The sequence below is a fragment of the Lotus japonicus genome, chromosome 5 (genome assembly GCF_012489685.1).
Source record: "Lotus japonicus ecotype B-129 chromosome 5, LjGifu_v1.2".
Taxonomy (NCBI): domain Eukaryota; kingdom Viridiplantae; phylum Streptophyta; class Magnoliopsida; order Fabales; family Fabaceae; genus Lotus; species Lotus japonicus.
In genome coordinates, this window is record NC_080045.1 from 63,782,533 (window position 1) to 63,798,463 (window position 15,931).

The 15,931-nt window shown below is 33.8% G+C and overlaps 2 protein-coding genes across 2 annotated transcripts; one reads left to right on the top strand and one right to left on the bottom strand.

The window, feature by feature from the left end:
- Positions 1–380: 380 nt before the first annotated feature.
- On the bottom strand, positions 381–836 carry LOC130719977 (uncharacterized). The gene has a single exon (XM_057570564.1). It carries the CDS (start codon positions 834–836, stop codon positions 381–383), a length of 456 nt encoding a protein of 151 aa, XP_057426547.1.
- A 4,222-nt stretch (positions 837–5,058) lies between these two features.
- Positions 5,059–9,429, top strand: LOC130720634 (uncharacterized). Its single transcript, XM_057571304.1, has 9 exons — positions 5,059–5,141; positions 5,263–5,334; positions 6,999–7,178; positions 7,273–7,496; positions 7,593–7,799; positions 8,004–8,096; positions 8,216–8,317; positions 8,408–8,713; positions 9,152–9,429. The coding sequence occupies exons 5-9, from the start codon at positions 7,635–7,637 to the stop codon at positions 9,233–9,235; spliced, it is 750 nt and encodes a 249-aa protein (XP_057427287.1). The 5' UTR covers positions 5,059–5,141; positions 5,263–5,334; positions 6,999–7,178; positions 7,273–7,496; positions 7,593–7,634; the 3' UTR covers positions 9,236–9,429.
- Positions 9,430–15,931: the final 6,502 nt, after the last annotated feature.

Sequence of the window (15,931 nt, forward strand, 5' to 3'; positions counted from 1 at the left end):
ATGTCTGATTCTGGTAGAATAGCTTATGTGGTAATATAATTAGTTCTAAGATCTTACAAATGAATTTCACAATATTACTCAATAAAAACCACATTTTCATAAATGCATATCCAAACACAAATCAATTTATTTTCTACTCACTGATCCAAACACAAACTAAGTTGCAGCACACAACCGTGATTATGGCTGCAACGTTAACTCACAATAACCGTAATAGCAACCAAATTTATTTGTAATCTTTCACAACATCAAGATTATGCTACCGCAATAGCAACAACAATTCAAAGCTTTAATTAAAGGTTAATTTCCAAAGTATTCAGGACAAATTATGATTCATGAATGAGTGGGCATTCAACTAGAGAGTGTGTGTGAAAGAGAAGTTAATTACCCTGCGATATGCAAATTGGGGGATCTTCAAACCGAGATAGAGGGAGGCGTTTAAACGCAAGACCAATATCAATAATAATAAGCCCGGAAGATGGATCAGTGACCATGATATCCTTCACAGGAAACCACAAGAAAAGCTCTTCCCTACACATGCCTCCAAACACCTGGAGCTGCCCAAAACTAAGGTTGGCCCTCACCACAGAGTCAAAGAAAACTTGGCTTTCATACTGATGAGCCAAACAGGGATAATGCATGTGCACCTCCATGCGACCCGTTTGGTCCAAATTGAATGACTTCACATTCTGAGGGAACAACCCTCCTGGTAAGCCATGGTGGTGGAGGACCTTCGCTAGAGAAGAAGAATCTCCAGCTGTCTCCATGATCAGAAGAAAAACAAGAGCAAGAAGAAGGAAGAATGTGGGAACAGAAAACTTTGGTATCAAAGACATGATTGCTTAGGAAAATGCGTATGGCTGTGTTGTGTGCTTTTTGAGGTTTTTAAGGTTTGAAGCTGTTTATATAAAAAACAGTGAGTACATTCAGCGGAAACTCATGGATCTGAGTTGGCACCAATTAGGATCCAGAGATGACCATAATACCCTTGTTTTGAAAATTATACTGCCCCATCTATTACTTATTGTATTCTCTTAATTTTTAATTATTAGACGCTTTAAATACATGCTTGGTATTTACTTCTAATTAAATTCAAGAAATACTTATTATTATTTTTTAAGCATACCCCTTAAAACTTTAATTACAACTAATAATTAATACTTTTCCACACTACTTAATGCATTAATTAAGAGTAAATATGGAAAATTATGTATACGTTTTTTAAAACGATAATTAGTCTCATTACATGTTTTCTTAATAAGTGTAATTATTTTAAGATGACATTATACTTAGGGACGAAGAGTTTAAGAAGTAAATAATTACCTCACGCCTCCTTAAGAAATGTACTTAATGTGGTTAGTAGCATTAAATTTGTTATCATTTTACACACCATTTGTTCCTTTATATCCGTTACTATTTTGATTTTTTTTAAATATTTGTGTATTACTTTTACAACTTCAAGAGTGTATTATATTTTACCAATTGTTCCCTTAATTTATTGATAATAGGAAATTGAAGAGTCAAAATTAATAAGAGAGAAACATGGTATATTAGGAAGTTAGGTAGTCATTTTAATAAAAACAAGAACATTTATTACATATGCTAAAACCTTAAAGTGACAATACTACATTACTCCCTCCGTTCCTGATTTTTTGTTGTTTTAACTTTTGGCCTAAATTCCAAAACTTTTGTTGTTTTACACATGCAATGCATATTTTCTCAATTTATTTCATGTATACCCTCATTTAATACTACATCTCTCACATACCACCTCTTATCTTCACCAATCAAAATCATAGCAAGTTTCTTAACCAATAATTATTAGTCTCTCTCTTCACTTTATTTCAACATTAAATAGAGGTGTTTATGTCAACAAATATATTAATGATTGCACTCTTAAACAATGTGCATAACCTTAAACAACAAAAGATAAGGAACGGAGGGAGTAGTTCCTTATTAGATGTTGAGAAAGAGAACAAACACACATATTAAGAAATGCAATTCATTTTGTTAACTTTTAGAAAAATATTATTTATTTTTGTATTGTACCTTTAAACTACATTTTATCTCTCTTCATTTATTCTTGTCAAAAGGGCTTTATTTGGGAAAAAAATTTAAATAATTCTTTCTTGAGATTTTAAGTGGATAAATATATAGAAACAATTTTTCTCTCTAAGTGGATAGTTAATAAGAAACGGAGGTAGTATTAAGGAACGAAGGAAGTATAACTTTCCAAAATTACTCATAATGCATTTTTCATAATTTATATACATCAATAATGTTTGAGAGAGTAGAAAAGAGAGAAATTTTAATTAAATAAGAATACTCTTGTTTACGGTTGGTGTTTGTGTCATTATAATTGTTCCATTGTTGAGAGAATTTGTATCTCGACATTTTATTCAATAAAGATTTTGTTGTAAAAAGATTATTAATGCAACGCAAACTTTAAGTTAAAAAGAACGGGTGGAGTATTAATTTTAAGCAAACTTTGTGGTGGTCCTAGGATTGTTTCGGTGTCATACCTCAATGACATGGTCGAGTATTAAATTGACACGTGTAAATTGATTATTTTATTTTCCTATACATATCTAATTCACTATGATTTATGAGGTAAACCACAAGGACACAATAAGGGGGTTGAATTTTGTCTATGAATTTCGATCGTGATTTACTAGATACTTCAGGACGTTCTAATGGCATTTTCAGATAAATGTTTCATCCATAGACGTGATAAAGGCTCATCCATAGAAATCGGAGGGCTACGTTCAGTCTTTGGCAACCACCAAGATTTCCATTAACAAGTATAAAGGACTTCTCTTTACAAGTATTCTTTTACCATACCTCTCCAGGCACAGCCGGTCGTTCTTTCTCATATCTCTCCAGGCACAACCGGGTATTCTTTTACCCTGCCTCTCTAGGCACAACCAAGTATTATTTTACCATGCCTCTTCAGGCACAACTAAGTGTTCTTTTCTCATGCCTCTCCAAGCACTTAAAGTATTCTTTTGCTATGCTTCTTCAGGCACAAGGAATTACACATTTGCATTTGAGGTGTAGTTCATATAAACATCAGAGATGCTTACAAATGTAATTAAGAAAGATTCATCTCTAGTTGTATAGTATAGAGCTGATCATATCAAGGTGCTCTCAAACCTTATTTCTAATGACTTGATCTAGTTGCAAGTTAGACTTAGAAGACTCAAGACCAAGATCACTCACCACATTTCTCTCTAGGCTTAGAACATGTATCTTTTTATTTAAGCATTTTTTTTCTTTTCCTCTTCACTTTAGCATTTCTTATTTATTAGTCTAGAGCAGGTCAATCGTTATTATGTTGGATTTTACCGTTCTTATTATGTTGGATTTTACCATGAGTGAGAGTGAGTTGGAAATATAGGGTTTGAAAGTGGGGAGATGGTCTAAAGCTTGAGAATTTGTTGGTCCATCCTCCATAATGAATTGTGTTGCACAAGATGAAGAAGTTGTTGATGAGGGTTTCAAAGAATGAAAGTTGTTGAAGCTCATCAGGTAGTTGTTTCAGTGTCACTATTGTGATTAGTGGAACGAGTTCAAAATAAGAGAATCGTAATGTGTTAGAAATTTGTGGTTTGAAAGAGGGATTGAAGGAGAGAGAAAAGCCTCTTGAGTCCTAGAAGAATTCGTTGAATGAGATTCAATTTGGGAAATGATTTCGAGTGAAGTTCTTGGTTCCAAAGACGGATTGTCGCGGAAATAATACACGTGAAGCTCAAGATTTACTTGAAGCAATTCATTTCCTGCAACCAAAAGCTTTGTAAGTTCGTTGATGAGATTTCTCATTTAATTTCGCAATTTAATATTTTAGTGTTTTTATTCTATTCATGTGTGATGAACCAAGTCCATATATAATGCTCTTAAGAAGAGTGTCCTAAACCTTAGTTATTCAAATATGAAGATCAACCTCCATAATAAAATATGGCATCCCCCTTTTGTAGAGGTGCATAAACCTGGAAACTTGGATTTGAGTCTTGGTTCTAAATGGCCATACAAACTTAACCCGCCCTAAAAAGCAGCGGGGTTTCCTAAGCCTATAAAGCACAAAAATCGCCGATATGGCATATATAATACATGAATCGCCAACGTGGCGTGAGAAATACATAGATGATGTGAGACTGCCTATATATTGAAGAGATCGCCCATAGGATGAAGGAGTCGTGATTGGTGGCTCGCCACATGTGATATGGATCGCCATATAAGGACTCACTCGCTTGGTAGCAGGGTTACACGCTAGGTAGTGGGGTCACTCGCCAGGTAGTGCTAGAGTCACCAAAGAGTGGTCAAATCGCCTCGGGGGGGACCCATTGATCATAAAGGGCAAGCTTAGAGCCCAAGTCCACAAGACATGTCTGAAGCATAAAGGCTAAGAGTGTCTTCATGTCTAGCCTTGATCTTCTTTCGCCCAGTCCCCACACACACCTTCGCCACAGTTGTCTTGCAATCTTTGGGAATGAAATCGCCTCTTGGGAGGAACTAGTGATCATAAAGGGCCTGCCCAATCCATGTTGGGAAACAACACTGCTGAAGAAAAATAAAACACAATCACAACACAAGAAAATTACGTGGAAACTCCAAAACCGGAGAAAAAACCACGACCGTTGCCTAAATTCACTACAAGAAAAAGGGCATTTTGCGGCGGTCATTTTGCGGCGGTTTCCCTAAACCGCCGCCAAAATGTTTTTTGCGGCGGTTTAATCGACCGACGCAAGTATGTTAATTTTGCGGCGGTTGTATGGTATTTAGCGGCGGTTGGTAGGTGTTTCGTTTAAAAAAATTATATCAGATTTGTCGCGGCGGTTAAAACCGCCGCAGTTTACTAATAATGTGCGGCGGTTGTTGAGGCGGTTTGTTGTTGTTTTTTTTTTAAATAACCTGCGTCGGTTGGGCCTTACAACCGCCGCAAGATTACAATTTCACACAAATTTGGCCCAAACCTAAGATTTCACTTTCCCTCTCCCAATTTTACTTTCCCTCACTTATTTTAATTTCCCCAATTTTACTTTCCCTCTTGTTAAAAAAAAAAAAGAAACTACCGATCCCTAAAACCCCAATTTTACAATTTCACGTTCTGTTCTTCTTTGTTCCCTTGCTTCAGCGTCTGCAGCGTAGGGTTCTTCAGCGTCTTCTCCTTTCCTCTCTTCTCTTCTCCTTTCCACTCCTCTCCTCTCTTGTGTCTGGTTTCACTATTTTACAATCCTTAATTTTGATTTCTTCGTGTTTGTTCAGGTTGATGTTCATCTCCTCTCTCACTACTGGAATTGGAACGTCTTTCTTGTGTTCGTATTTTATTATCCCTAGGTATTAACTCCAATACTTCCTTTCTAAATTTAGAAATACATGAAATCTGCCAATGAACTATTTTAAAAAATTGATAAGTTCTGTGTGTCCAGTGTGTACATGCTCCACCTATTTTTATTGTTGGAAACAAATCTATAACAGACTCAGAGTTGTTTCCTATTTGTACACAGGTTTTTGAGATTACATCCTTTCGTTATTATGTTGATTGAAAATGGTACCACTTTGTTTCCTTAACATATATTTTACTAGGTGAGCAAGCATATGCTGATAAGTTAATTTAATCAATGAATCAGTGATAACCATCATGTATACACCAGGCGCTTATTAAAAAAATAATGTATACACCAGGTTATGAAATTACTGGGAACATCTTAAGAAATTTAATGATTTTTCTTTTACTGTATTTATGCGTTGGTTTGTATTTAGAAGGCATCTAAATACACCACTTGGTGCTAGTTTATATACATCTGGATATATATTTGACTATCCAAGTATTTGCTACCATGTTATATGTATTGTTAAAGAGTCAATTGTCTAAATGCTTATGCTGTTTGCTGAAGGCCCAACAATGGTGTCATCCCTAACCTTTGAAGTGTGATTAAGGGATACAAGGATCAACTTTTAGATGTCTTTGTTAAGAAGGCTTGAAATTATGTATGCTAGTGAACCAACAATCCAAAAAACATGTTATATTTACTGTTAAAGAACCAATTATCTAAATGCTTATGCTGTTTGCTGAAGGCCCATGAATGAGGTCATCCCTAACCTTTGAAGTTTGGATAAGGGATACAAGGACCAACTTTTAGACATCTTTGTCAAGAAGGGCTTGAAACTATGTATGCTTGTGCTCTCTTTTTACTAGTTTAGTTCGTTTGGCTCTTTTTTACTAGTTAGTTGTTTTAATAGGTAGATTTCTTCCACTTCTTTTAGCCTATTATGTTTCTTATTCTGTTATGTATGTTCCTTTGTTGCTTTATCTCACTTGAGAGAGGTTGTTCTCAAGAACTCTTTTATTCTTGTACTTGGACCTTGGTATCCAGAAATAGATTCACCATTCCATGGCTCTGATCTGACTCAATAGAACCTAATCTAGCCCTAGTAACATTTATATTCCGAGTTCTGAAGACTTATAAAACTGCCCTATCATTCAACAGTCCTATTGGATATTCTTAGTTATTATACATTGACATAAAACTGCCCTATCATCGCCAGTTTGCCACAAATATAACCTAACAACTCTAGAATCTATCATGCAACCTCAACACTATTCTTGAAGGAAAAGAAGTACACTACACCTACAAAGCCAGCCTAGCAATCGAAAAAAGTACACATTATTTCAAACTATGTTAATGGATTACTCTGCTATTTATTTCCCATTACTTTATCCAATCCAAGTTAGTCCTACCAAACTTAAAGCCCAACCAAAAACATAAACTAGTTGCTGTGAAATAAAATTTGACAGCTGATTTGTTAAACTATCAAGAACATGTTTACATAACTGCTTGAAATAAATAGCAGAAATGCAAAAGAGAGGTAGAGGGGTACTCAGAGATAGAGAGAGAGAAATAACAAATTATGCAGCAGGGAAGATACATTAATATACACCAATGCATGTGTGTAAATTAACATAAATAATTTACTAACTGGTTTTTTGTTATTTGAAGAACCAACCGCCCCAGTTGCACATGCATCCTTTATAGGCAATGCTTTTGTCTCCAAAGGTTGTTTTGCTGTAGCAGCAATTAGCAATAGTAACAAAACCATGTCAGATGCTAAGAAAAAGAAGAACTAGAAGACATCATTAGAGCAACAAGGAGATCTGATAGCATGTGTGGACCTTATTGGTATGCGATTCATTTCTTAACACTTTCTGACTATGCAATATTTTCATTACCTTATATTTTGTCACAAATAAAATTGTTCATATTTTACTTGCAGATGATGAGGGGGCTATTACGGTTCATAGTTTACTATGCGATGATTTGAAGTTTGATCTTCCAGGAGGTAGGAAAATTGTTGTACAATGGGATGAGCTTGGTCGACCTGTTGGAAATGGTGCTGGAGTTTTGGGAGTATTTTTAGGGGTACTTGCATCTTGTGCTTCTAAATTGCCAATCACCTATGAGAGATGGCCAAAAGTTGCTGCAATACACAAGAATCAGGTTTGGGCTACTATAAAGCTATGAATCATAATAAATTATAATTTTTGCTTATTGACATTATCTAATACACTTTACTAAATGAATTTATTTTTGTAGGAAAAATTTCAAGTCAATGAGGATGGACATAAAAAAGTCATAATGGAAAGTCTTGGGAAGAAATGGAGGGATAATCGTAGTAGAATGTTTGTTGAATGTTATGATGACAAACAAACTTGGGAAACAAATCTTCAGGAACGCCCAGAAGGTGTTCCGTTGGATCAATGGGTCTCTTACCTACACTATAAATTGTCTGATAAAGGGAAGGTAATATCATTAAATTGTTTTGGTTCTTAATCTCATGTTTCAGCACCTTATTTTCTCCGTGAACATGTACTGGTTTTAGTTTCTTCATAATGATATCATGTACTGGTTTTAAGATTCTTGATATTTGCTACTGTCAATGAAGAAGGCAGCCAATTTTCTTTGTGGTGGAAGACAACTAACATTATTATTATTTTGTCAATGTAGTCTTATTCTGAGAAGAACACTGCTAACCGACGCAAGCAGAAGATCCCTCATACACTCGGGTCTAAATCTATTGCAAGGAAACAATATGAGTTGGTATAGTCTGTTTACAATTTTTTACACTTGATTACTAATTTTGTACTAGTTTCATACTTTGTAATCTTAAATCTAAAGTTATTATTTCATTAGATTACTAATTTCATGCTTTGTAATAGGAATCTCAAACTGATAGACCATATAGTAGGTTAGAAATGTACACTATTGCCCACAAGAAGAAAGATGGATCATTTGTGAACGAAGAGGCTAGACAACAGATTGTGAGTACAATGTTGTTTATGAGTTTCTATTTTAATTTACAACCTTACAAAATTCTGTTTTAACATTGTACATGTTTAATTTTTATATAGGAACAACTTGAAATGGAAGTTGATAACAATGCTTCTGAAGAAGATGCATTCATAACTGTAATTGGGAAAGAGCATCATGGATATGTACGAGGCATGGGTTTCGGTGTTTGCCCCTCTAAAGTCTTCAAAGGTTATGGGAGCACATCAACCAATGGTTCTTCTGCACAAGTTAACAAGCTTCAATTAGAATTGGAAACAGAGCGTGCCAGAGTTGATACTTTGGTACAAGAAGTTGAAAGATTTAAAGGCTTAGAAGAAAAGCTTGCATTTGTTATGCAACAATTGGCTGGCCAAGGATTTAATAGGGTAAGAAACTGAATTTGCAATTAATTGGCTGTTCAATAATGTGTGCAAGATAAACTAAGGCTACTTGATTATCTTGGTTAAGACTGAGCAAGATAAATTCTGGTTATATTATAGTGGTTTACTTGTTCTGTTTTACTGGTTTTGGTTATGTTTGACTGCAGCATGCTTTTGTTTCACTTGTTGGTTGTTCAGACTTTAGATATGACAGTATGGAGACTATTTCCTTACTAAGGCTGAGATATTTTAGGGTGATTGTATTAATTGCTTGGTGGGCTAAGGCCATTGTAAAGATAGTATATTCTGAGATGGCTAGCTAGTACCATCCTTGTTTTTTCTCTCATTGTTATTTGGTTTGTAGTACACCTAGTACTTCTCTATTATATATATTTTTGCCATTGTGCATTTAGCTGAATATTAATAAAAATTAACTACTTGCAGGTTACTGATTCAGGCTCTCCAAACGAACCAAGGCCATCTTCGTCCGCTAGTCATAATCCCGGAAACAATGGACCGTCTTCTTAGCTTCATGTAGGATTGGGGGAATGATTTAAGACTGAGCTTTTTTTGAATTATTCTACTGAACTTGTCACTTTAGTAGTTGGATCTAGTGTTTCTTATGCTGATGTTAATGTTGGACCATTTACATGTTTGTACTGAATTTAACATTTTAGTAGTTGGATTTATGTTGAATGCAAATGAATGAACTTATTTTTACCTATTTGTTTTTCACATGTACAAGTTATAATAATTTTAACAGAATCAGGGTCGATCTAGAAAACAGGTATGATGGTAGTAAATTTCATTTTTTATAAAAAACAAAAAAAAAAGCAAAAAAAAAAATTAACAACTTGCGGCGGTTTAAACCGCCGCTAAAGATTATATCAATTCTCCCACAAAGTATATCAAGGCGGTTCGAACCGCCGCCACAAGTTGCTAAAATCCGGTTTTTGTTAGCTCTCTGCGGCGGTTGGAACCGCCGCAAAACGCGAGATGCTATTAGCGGCGGCTATTCCAGCGGTTGGTACAAACCGCCGCAGAACGCCTGGCGACACTAGTAACTGCGACGGTTGTCAAACCGCCGCGATAAGCGTTCTGCGGCGGTTCAAACCGCCGCAAAACGTCCTTACAACCGCCGCAAAATGCCCTTTTTTTTGTAGTGCCGGCAACCAGAGATTTATCACTATGTGAAAATCGTTACAACACATAGACTTCTCTCACTCTCACCAATGTCCCAGTACAACCACACTCTCACAAAGCAAATATTTAAACTAAGTTAGATATAAGCTTCAAGTGCTACTGATTGGTACATCTAAAAACAAAGAACCTAGGTCCAATATATAGCCTTGGTCTCCCCCTTGCTTCACTACACCAAGCGATGTGAGACTTCTCCAATAGCTAATTTTTAACCTCCTTCTTTATTTTAGAAACTTGGCAATGTGGGACTTGACAATTAACCCGAACAATCCAAAACTCTACAAGAGACCGTGTCCGAAGCATGAGGATTAAGAGTTTCTTTACTGGCTGCAACGTCATCGTTGTCTTGTCCTTTGATATGATTCTTGTTTATAACATTGATCTCAACTACAAAACAATCATTTCTCAATGTCGTCTTTTTAGTCCACAAATCCTCCAAACACCAGGTATTCATTATTATGATGAGAAGTGTCTTTAAGAGTACTCGCCATTTTCATCAAACTTATCCCGAAAGAACCAGGAAACTTAGTGATGATACTGGGAAGTTGCATAAATAATCAAATCCCAACAAATAATCTATTCTTTACTTCACCCTTATAAACTAAAATCATGAAGCGCTTAACAAAAAAACTTAGGTGTCATTCCTTGTTCACCATCTACCCTTTCTAGATTCTTAGACAAAAATGTAAGTGGCTTGTCAAGTGATACTTGAAATCAACTCGCCAAACTAATCTAAACCATATTATAGTTTCTGATTTTAGTAACTAACATTAAATTTCTGAATGCAACAATTATGATACTTGAGAGTGAACATGAATGTGAACATGCATTTTTCAAACAAAAATGTAATTGAAAAGGAACATTCAAAACTTATGGTGCATTCATCTTTGCCACTGTTATGGAATTCATGCCATGTTACTATATATTTTCTTTAATTTCTCTTTAGAGTCAAAATTATTTTATATATATGTTGGGTTTTATGAGTTCTTGAGTTTCTTTGATGGGGTTTTCATATTTCTGCCATTTCTTACTCTTTGCCAATGTTATGAATCTGATGCTATGTTGGTATGTCTTCCCTTTCCTATTTGGGGTCAAATTTAATTTCTAGGTTGGGTTTTATGCGTTATTGAGTTTTTTTTTTTTATCAAGTTTTCTATTTCTACCACTGCTTGCTATTTGCCACTATTATGGATTTCATGCTCTATGTCTTTTGTTTTATCTTTATGGTCAAATTTATTTTCTATGTTGAGTTTTATGAGTGATTGGGTTACTTAATTAGTTGGGGTTTTCTTATTTTGGTTTTGATAATATTGAAGAGTGGTGGAGGCAAATTTGCAAATAATGAGGGTTGGTTTGTTGAGGCAAGCTTTCCTGATATTCCTTAACATAAACAATTTTGAACTTCCTTACACAACACCATAAACCCAAGTGAATCCGATCACTGGCCTAAGTCAAAGAACCCCACCATTAGGTGAGTTAGTTTTTTTTTTTTTTCTCAAGTGCATTTTATCTTGGAAAACAACCCTTATATTATATGGATCACTGACATCTTATGTATTTATAACAATAGTGCTTGTCAAAATTATTTGGTCCAGATTGTATAAACTATCTTATGTTGAGGTGGCCATGACATCTATCATATCTTTAAGAAGACAAGTAAGGAAGATGTTGCATTGTAATTAAATAAGTCTTTTTTATAAAAATTTATTTCACTGTTTATTTAATAAAAATACACATTACTTGCTTTAACTAGTGTTATAAATTGAATGCAAGAAGGAGTCGTTGTTTAACTCCAAGTCTCCAACATTCCATTCACAGACAGAACTCGAAGTGTATTAATATTATGGTGCTTGGGGCCAAAATGAGAAGTGGAAATATGTGAGATCATAATTATTATCAATTTCATTTTTGTAAGATTCTAATTTTAACTATGATGCCCTTATTTGTTTATTTCCTTTTGATTTTGATGGTTACCATCAACAAAATTAGGGCTCTCTATCGGTATGTTCCGATTGGACTCGAACTAAAATAGTCGATTCTATCGGGTGAAAAATATCAAAACACTAGACCCGCCACCGACCGATTAGTGGCTACGGGTTGTTCGGTTCGATTTGCACGGGTCACGGTTTTGTCGGGTGGACTCATACGGGTTGTTATCCAAAAAAAAAAAGATGCACTACGAAGTTGGCTCCGCCTTGACCGTGCATGCCGGTGACATAGAATGAAACTCTACTTGGATAGATCTCACTCATCTGAATGAAGGAATCTGTAGACAAAACCTCACTAGCCTTCAAGGACTCATTCAGATTTATGATTGTTAAAGAGCAGAGAAAAGTTTGAGGGAGGAGACAAGTCACGTAACAAATTTAGTAGTGGGGTAATGTGAAGTTGTGAACCATTTAGATGGGTTTGAGGGTTGAGATGTCAATCGGTCAGTTTCGGTCGGACTCGGATCAAATTAGTTGGTGTTGTCATGTGAAAAACATCAAAACACAAGCTTGCCACTGACCGAATAGTGACCACAGGTTGTTCGGAATCGGTTTCTCGGATGACGGTTTTGTCTGGTGAATCGAATTTCGGTCGGTAATGATTTCTTGGACGACCTTAAGCAAAAGTACCATCCCACCCTAAACTAGGATAATCGTCACACTTTTGTACTTCTGCAATGTCCCTTAAGCGTTTTCAGGACCCCAAAACAAGTACGTTTCTATGTGCAATTTAGCAAACCACTTCAGTAGAACCCAAGTCATGCTTACCATGTGTTCGATGAAATGTTTAATACAAAGCCTGATCAACAAAACATATTGCAATGCTGATCCTAATGTTTCCCTTCAAATGTTTGGCGCATTGCTCCGCAGAGACCACATGTCCTGGGCCTCAGTCTTGCCCGCCTGAGACGCAAACATCCCACACTGAGCCCTCTCCATTCCACCCTGGCATCTTCGTTCTCCGCCCTCAACAAGGCTTGCGCTAACTTAGATTCTCTTCACGTGAACCAAGGGAAACAAGTACATACCTGGTTCTTGCTGTGAATATGAAACTTCCCTTTGAACTTTGTGGGTGCCAACGCACTGCTCTTGGGGGGTGCTGGAGGCAAGGAATGGAGGGCAAGGGTGGTTATGGAGCTAAGAGATGAATGAGGGGATGAAGAAAAAGATTACATGACTATTAAATCTATCTATATATATATGTAAAGGAGACTTGAGTTTTTTGCACTCCTTTACATTAAATGCATTAAATAGTAAAGCATTTCTTTTGTATTAATACCTTTAATAGTAAAATTAAAACTAAATAAAATTTCTTAAGTCATAATATATTCAACTACCTACTAATTTGTAAAAGTCACTTTGAACATTTGTATGAAATACAAGTCGCTTTAAACTTTTGTATGAAATACATTAGATTAAAATATTAAAAATGAATTAAGTTGTTTAATTCATTAGCTATTTGTATTGTTAATTCATTAAAACCTTTGTATTTTTAATTAATATATATTTTGGTTTTTCCAAAAAAAAAATATATATAACTCAGTTGAAAGTTTGTTACAAATACATTAAGAAATAAAAAATTAATTTTATATTATATACATTAAAATAAAAACAAATCACCAAAATTTACAACGCAATATGTTAATCAACTACCAACTAATTTCCGTGTTTGTTGTATAAGGTAGAACATGACACAACACTTTAGTTCTTTAAAAAAGTGTGAAACAAAAAAGAATGAAACACACACTCTAATAAAAAAAATTACACTGATGTTAATCAACCAAAAAATTACATTGATAAAACTACTCATATATAACTAACATGTGAAATTTTTTAGTTATATAATGATAACAAATATTAAAAATAATTTATATAAATAAATATCTTAATATATAAAACATTGATTTGAAAAAATATGTGTGGATGCTTGATTTCCCTTAAGCAATGTCTCAAGTTCGAGTTTTGTGGATGAAAAAACTTCGCTGAAAGAGTTAACTCCATGATGTGAAAATTTTCGGCTCGAGCAGTATTGCCTATAAAGGAAGATTCTTCAGAGGATACATGTAAGCCCAAAAAAAGAGTTATAAAATATTTGTTTGTGGTAGGAAGTTTAATATGAGTTAATATAATGATTTAAAAATATTTGTTTACTTTAAAAAAAATAAAAAAAAAATATATGAGTCATAATATTTTTATTTTTTAATTCAATTAACGTAAAAAAAATTCATTAATACATCAAGAAGTAAAATCGTCATATATTTGTATTAAAATACATGAACCAATAGCAAAGATTTTAACAATTTTTTGATAATCTGATTTTAATTTTCTGGGTTTTGAAGAAGATTAATTAAGAAGATGATGAAGATATGGAAAGAAGAGATAAAGAGGATATTTTTCTGGGTTTTCTAAATTTTTTCCCCGAAACCTATGTTTTTTGATGGAATTGGACGGAAGACCAAAGTTGCTAACAAAGGTAATGCAATTAAATTTTGTTAGGGATCAAAATCTTGGGAAATGTAAAAGTGGGGGACTAAATGTGCAATTATACCTAATAAAATTAAAAACTGAATAAAATTCTATTGTCAAAATCTTTCAATTACTTACATTAATTAATAACATTTATAAACTTAGAAATTGACTTAAATTTTGCATTAGTTAAGAATATCAAGAATTAAACTTGATTTAGAATAAAATAATATTATCAACAAATAATTTAGATAAAACATGTTAATTTTAAAAATGACACTATGATACATTTACTATTAAGTATAATGTATGTGTGTCTTTTTTGAAAAAAACAATCTCGATATGATTTTTTAATCTTATTATATATTAGTAATAATGATTTTGAGGAAGCTTAATAGAGAAAAAAAAATTATCACCAAAGTTGAATAAATTTAAGTTAATAAATTTAAGTTATATCTTATTATAGTTGTAAAAGTTAAAATTGTTTTATTGTTTTCGATTTTGACAAGTGTAAACCAGTTTGAAAAATTGTGATTGACTCTCCCAATATATGACTTTCTCAGTAAAAGATATTAAAATATGTTCATACAAGTTATTTGATGATATTAAAAACTTGAGGAGGACTCCGTTTACACCAGTGTGAGTCTAAAACGCTTACACTAATTATTTACCATTGATCTCAATTAAATCTGATGGCTATCAATAAATACAATTAACAAGTCACTTGTCTTATCTTCTTCACTCCTCACTTCTCAATTGCGTGTTACAATTCTCACTGTGAATTCTGTAGCCGCCATCGACCATACTCACCGTTGTCCCTCGAACATCTTTTGTGTTTGGTTACTGTCACGTCTAGGTTTATATATCATATTTCCTTCTTTTGATTTTCTTATTGTTTTCTAAAATCGATGGAAAAAGATGGAGCAAAACACTAAATTGAACCAGAAAAGAATAAAACTCCAGTTGTAATTAACCAAACCATATATCATATAAAAATTGGTTTTGCTCTTCCTCTTGCTTTTCGTTTTTTGCAGTGTGCCTATGTTTTAGAAAGTTTATCCCTCTTTCTATTCAACGCAACACGAGAGAGCAACAATGGTGAGTATTGTTAATGGCAGTGGAAATTCACAACGAGAGAGAAGTGAGGAGTGAAGAAAATAAGACACGTGACTTGTTAATTGTATTTATTGATAGCCATCATATTTAATTGAGATCAATGGTAAATAATTAGTGTAAGCGTTTTAGACTCACACTGGTGTAAACGGAGTCCTCCTCTAAAAACTTATTACTTAATTTATTTTTGTACAAATTGAATGAATTATTTTTCATATTATTCAATGTTAATTAATAAATATTAATTATTAAATTTGAGTAATATTATTAATTATTTATACAAAGAGAGCTCTAATACTATTTACTGAAATGTCTTTTTTTTTTAATTATTGAAATGTAGAAACACAATTGTTATTTTTTATTTTATAATAAAGATATTTTAATATATGTATTAATTTAAGCGATAATCATTTTATACAATGTTAAAAATGTTGTAAATAAACCCGTACAACATGTT

What these genes read in the sequence shown, in the direction of transcription:
- LOC130720634 (XM_057571304.1), top strand. Translation starts at nt 7,635, where the DNA reads ATGGAAAGTCTTGGGAAGAAATGGAGGGATAATCGTAGTAGAATGTTT. An exon ending in AATTGTCTGATAAAGGGAAG is followed by an intron (nt 7,800 to 8,003) that starts GTAATATCATTA and finishes TTGTCAATGTAG; the next exon opens with TCTTATTCTGAGAAGAACAC. An exon ending in CAAGGAAACAATATGAGTTG is followed by an intron (nt 8,097 to 8,215) that starts GTATAGTCTGTT and finishes GCTTTGTAATAG; the next exon opens with GAATCTCAAACTGATAGACC.
- LOC130719977 (XM_057570564.1), bottom strand. Translation starts at nt 836, where the DNA reads ATGTCTTTGATACCAAAGTTTTCTGTTCCCACATTCTTCCTTCTTCTT.